Here is a 4,451-nt window from a genome sequence, read left to right on the forward strand (position 1 = left end):
CAGCTGTGGCTGCACGCCCGCGTCAGGCGTGTGTTCGCTGTGGGTGGCCAGGAACTCACCAATGAGGCCCACCGTGAGCCATTGCTTCGCCCTCGTGGGGCGCTGGCGCTCCAGCGTCGGCGCCTGGCCCGTCGCCGCTGCATTTTGCTGTGCCTTCTGCGCGCCGTGCGGCGGTGGCGGCGGCGGCGCCGCCTCGTCTGGCTCCGGCGCGCCGCCGCCGCCGTCGGCCATGCGCGCCGCGCTCGCCTCGAGGGCGCGCCAGTCGACGTCGGCCAGACACGGCGGTTGCCACTCTGCCAGGCGGCGCGCATCGCCCGCCACGCTGGCGGGCGGCGCGACGAGGTCGGCATGCACGGCGCGCAGCGCCGCAAAGAGGGCGGCGCGCGAGGCGGGCGAGAGATAGGGGATGTGCCTGATGCGCTGGCCTGTTGTTGCCAATACACATTGGGGCAGCCCTCAGTAGGGCGTGCGGCAGAGAGAGAGAGAGAGAGAGAGAGGGAAAAGGGAGAACACACAACTCACCTTGGCCCTCGAGGCGTTCCAGCTTCGCATAGCTCTCCGTGGCGACGACGCGCCATTCGTACGTGCGCCGCAGCCACGCGGCCCACGCGGCGACGATGGCGGGCGGCACCAGGTCGGCCTTGGTGAGCACGAGGAGCGTGCGCCGCCGCCCGAAGCGCTGCAGGTAGGCGACGAGCGAGGGCGGCAGATGCAGAGGCGGACAGCGCGCGTCGAGCAGCACGCAGCTGGGAGGGAGAGAGGGGGGAGGCGGGAGAAACCGTGAGTTTCCGATTTGGGGGGGAGGGGGGGAGGAGAGCGATGTAAAAACCCCAGTAACCCCCCCGCCGCTTGGGCGACTGACTTGCTGCAACACACACACACACACACACACACACGCATCGCATCGCACATCACACACAACCAACTCACAGAATGTCGGAGCGCTCGCACACGCGCCACAGCTGGCGGAACACCTCGACGTTGCGTTCATACAAGCTGCCAATGACTTTTTGATTGGTTTGCACGCCGGGGGAGCGGGGGGGGGGGGGGCGAATGTCAGCAAAACGCAGCGTAGCGCATCGGCAGTGGCTGGCACATGCCGCCCCTTGCGCGCGCACGCCGCCGCCCACAACAACAAGCTCACCAGCCGTGCCCGCCTTGGGCGTCTGCCGCAGCACCTCGGCCGCGCCCAGCGCGCTGCGGCTCGGCGGCGGCGGCGGCAGGATGCGCGCAAAGGCGGCGCTTACGACGGCGTCGGAGTGCGCGAGCCACTGGCGGAACACCGATGCCTCGTTGGCCTCGACGGCGCGCTTGTCCAGCTCGGCGTGCCAGCGCGGCCGCCTGGGCACCCGCAGCTGCAAGTTGTCCTCGTCGCTCTCCTCCTCCCCGTCCAGCGGCGGCGGCGGCTCGAGGCGCGCCGAGGCAAAGCACGCCAGCGCAGGCGCCACGGGCCGCGCGAGGGGCGCATAGGTGGCGAGCAGCGCCAGCTGCGCCAGGCGGTCGGCGCCGAGCTTGGCAAACGCCGACTCTTCGGCCTGCACGGTGCGGCGCCGTTCTGCGGGCAGCGAGGCGAGCCGCGTGCGTGCGGCGTCGGCGGCGGCGGCGGCGGAAGGGGCGCCGCCGCCACGCCCGCCGGCGACGAGGAGCGGCGCGGGCGAGGCGGGCGCGCTGTCGCCGGGTCGACGACGCCGTGAGGGCGTGCCGGCGGCGACGGGACGCCGACTGCGCTTGCCCATTCGTTACGCGCGAAAGCGGGTGAGCCCAGCCGGGAGAGCGGGCGCTGAGACCGGGACTACTCTGCAGCGAGTGTGAGCGAACGGCCTGTTGTGTCTTGGCTCTCGGTGCTGAGTGGCTTGCTGGCTGCTTTGTGCGTGATGGGGTGAGGGAGGCAAGAAGAAGCGGCCGCCGCGAGCAGGAAGCACAGAAGAGCGCTCGCTCCCACGCTCGCCGCCGCGCGGCGCCTCCACCTCGAGATGGCCTCTCGCGCCGCCCGCTCCGCTTGCTGTTGCTTCCCGCCCACATGCTCCGCCGCCGTCGCGTGCGCCTCCGTCGCCCCGCGCACAAGGGCATGCGAGCCGGCTTCTCTCTCTCTCTCTCTGAGCCTTGAACAACTGCTAGCCCGGCCTCTACTAGCCCACGCTTCCTTCGCCACGTCTACCCCACCGCCTCTGCGCGCATTATGGCCGCCGTAGACCCCGCGTGCGCTGCGGCGCAAGACGGCACGTACGCCTGCTTCTTCTACGGCACGCTCAGTGAGTTGCGCAAGTTGTGAGAGGGGAGATGGGGGCCCGCCTCTTGGCGCCCTCCCGTGTGTACCTGCACACACACGTCGGCCCAGAATTGAGCGTGTGTTTGCCCCCCCCTCCCTACGACGGCAGTGCACCCACAGGTCCTCGCGCGCATCCTCGCCTGCGCCGACGGCGGAGCGCATCTCGGCGTGCAAGTGGCCCTGCTGCCCTCGTACGTGGCGCATCGCGTCTCGCACGCCGAGTATCCGGGCCTTGCCCCTTGCCGCACCGCCACCGCCGCAAGCGCCGCAAGCAGCGCGGCAGCCAGCTGCGTGCGCGGCGTCGTCGTGCGTGGCCTCACGGCGCACGACGTGGCGGCGCTGGATGCGTTCGAGGGCGACGAGTATGTGCGTGCGCCCGTGCAGGCGCTCGTGCTAGGCGCGCCCGTGCCCAACTCGCTGCGCGTGGCGCGCGACTTGCCGCATCTCTTTGCGCACCTGTCGCCGGAGCGCATCGCGCGCCTGCTGCAGCAGCAAGGCGAGCAGCGGGGAGAGGAGAGCATGGTGAGGAGGGAGACGGTGCAGACGTACCTCTGGCGCGACGGCGAGGGATTGCTCGAGCAGGAATGGCGCTGGGAACACTTCGTCGACGCGCACGCACGGCGCTGGGTGAGCGGCGAACGCAACTGAAGTAGGCGGGTAGCGGCGGGGCGGGAGGGGGGGGGGGGGGGGGGGGGGGGGGCGGATGTTGGATGCAAAGTGTCACGAAGAGGGGCACGGCAGAAATACTCATGGCGCATCCGATGTTACTTGACTCTCCCTCTTTCTCTTCAAGAATGACACGTCTGTGAGAGGGAGGAACACTGAGCTCCAGCTTGCACCGCTGCAGGGGCGCAGGAGATGGGGGGGGGGGGCGAGAGAGAGAGAGAGCGGCGAGGGGCGAATACAGAAATTGGCCGGCGTGTTGTATTGAACCCGTCGCTGCGTTCAAAATGCCGCCTTTGTGGAGGCCCGCACGAGCCAGGCCGCAAAGGCAGCATCCGGCCTGGCCTGGCCTGGCTCGCTTCCTCTTCTCTTGCCGCTCCTCCATCTCCTCCACGCGCCCAGCCCAGCCAGCCAGCCGCACGCCCTTCCTCATCGTGTGGGCGCCGGCCACTTTCTCTCCCTCTCGCGCGCGACAGCTCGCTCGTGGGCTGGCTTGGGCTGCGCCGAGCCATGCCCGCGCACTCGGCGTCGGCTTCGGCGTCGTCGTCGCTGCACCCCTTGCACGCGCCGCCCTCCCTCCTCTCCACGCCCGCCTCGCAGCGCATCCCCGGCGTCGGGCTCTATCTCCACAACGTCAAGTCTCCGCCACACGCATCCGGGACTCTACTGCTGACGCGCACCGCCTTACTCTTCGTGCCCACGCCCCCACTGCCGCCCAGCGGCGGCCTCGAGGTGCCGCTGGCGCACATCCGCGCGAGCGAACACTATGCGGGCTTCCTGAGCAGCAGCGCAAAGGTGACGCTGCGCCTCGCTCCGCCGCCACCGCCGACGCCAGCCGATGGCAGCAGTGCTGCGGCGCCTCGCACGCAGCCCACCGGCTCCGCAGCCGCAGCCGCAGCCGCAGCCGCGTCGGCGGCGCTCCCTCCAGCAGCACGAGACACAGACACGCAGCAATGGCTCTGCGCCATCTGTGCCTTTGCCAACAGCGCCGGCTCCACATGCGCGCTGTGCGGCGTCGCACGTCCCTCTGGCGCCTCTGCCGGGCACGCACGCCAGCAGACCAGTGCGCCGCGCTCTGCCTTTGCCTCTGTCTCTGTCTCTGCCTCTGTCTCTGCCTCTGTGCCGCCAGCAGCTGCTGCCGCTGCTGCTGCCACGGCGACGCCGACGGCGGATGCAGGCGGCCTCTGCGGCGTGTGTACGTTTGCGAACCACCCGTCGTTGCGCGCATGCGAGATGTGCGGCGCGCCGCTCGTCGATGGCCACAGCAGCAGCGGCGGCGGCGGCGGCGGCGGCGGCAGCGGCAGCGGCAGGCACGGCGCAGGCGGCGCCGCCGCGGCCGAGGGCGTGGAGGCGGAGCAGGAGCAGGAGCAGCAGCAGGGCCAAGAAGAGACGACACTGCGCATCGCCTTTCGCCAAGGGCGCGACCGCGGCTTCTACAAGGCGCTGCAGGAGGCACTCAGGCGACGCACGTGGGAAGAACAGCCGGATGCGGGCGAGGTGAGTGTTTTGCTGGCGGTCC

The 4,451-nt window shown here is 70.6% G+C and overlaps 3 protein-coding genes across 3 annotated transcripts in view; 2 read left to right on the forward strand and 1 right to left on the reverse strand.

Moving 5' to 3' along the window:
* The window catches only part of FA09DRAFT_360639 (P-loop containing nucleoside triphosphate hydrolase protein), a 2,796-nt gene extending 914 nt beyond the window's left edge, over window positions 1-1,882 (reverse strand). Inside the window, exons 1-4 of the mRNA XM_025745251.1 lie at window positions 1,145-1,882; window positions 931-1,006; window positions 523-746; window positions 60-425 (exon numbers count right to left, since the gene is read on the reverse strand). Coding sequence (XP_025598091.1) covers window positions 60-425; window positions 523-746; window positions 931-1,006; window positions 1,145-1,736 — 1,258 coding nt within the window. The 5' untranslated portion in view covers window positions 1,737-1,882. The remainder of the gene's footprint in view (window positions 1-59; window positions 426-522; window positions 747-930; window positions 1,007-1,144) is intronic.
* A 129-nt stretch (window positions 1,883-2,011) lies between these two features.
* FA09DRAFT_360640 (hypothetical protein) lies at window positions 2,012-2,940 on the forward strand. Its single transcript, XM_025745252.1, has 2 exons — window positions 2,012-2,252; window positions 2,379-2,940. The coding sequence occupies exons 1-2, from the start codon at window positions 2,180-2,182 to the stop codon at window positions 2,915-2,917; spliced, it is 612 nt and encodes a 203-aa protein (XP_025598092.1). The 5' UTR covers window positions 2,012-2,179; the 3' UTR covers window positions 2,918-2,940.
* A 365-nt stretch (window positions 2,941-3,305) lies between these two features.
* Window positions 3,306-4,451, forward strand: part of FA09DRAFT_329976 (hypothetical protein) — a 2,536-nt gene continuing 1,390 nt past the window's right edge. Inside the window, exon 1 of the mRNA XM_025742415.1 lies at window positions 3,306-4,429. Coding sequence (XP_025598093.1) covers window positions 3,443-4,429 — 987 coding nt within the window. The 5' untranslated portion in view covers window positions 3,306-3,442. The remainder of the gene's footprint in view (window positions 4,430-4,451) is intronic.

This window comes from Tilletiopsis washingtonensis (genome assembly GCF_003144115.1).
Source record: "Tilletiopsis washingtonensis strain MCA 4186 unplaced genomic scaffold FA09scaffold_11, whole genome shotgun sequence".
NCBI classification, from domain to species: domain Eukaryota; kingdom Fungi; phylum Basidiomycota; class Exobasidiomycetes; order Entylomatales; genus Tilletiopsis; species Tilletiopsis washingtonensis.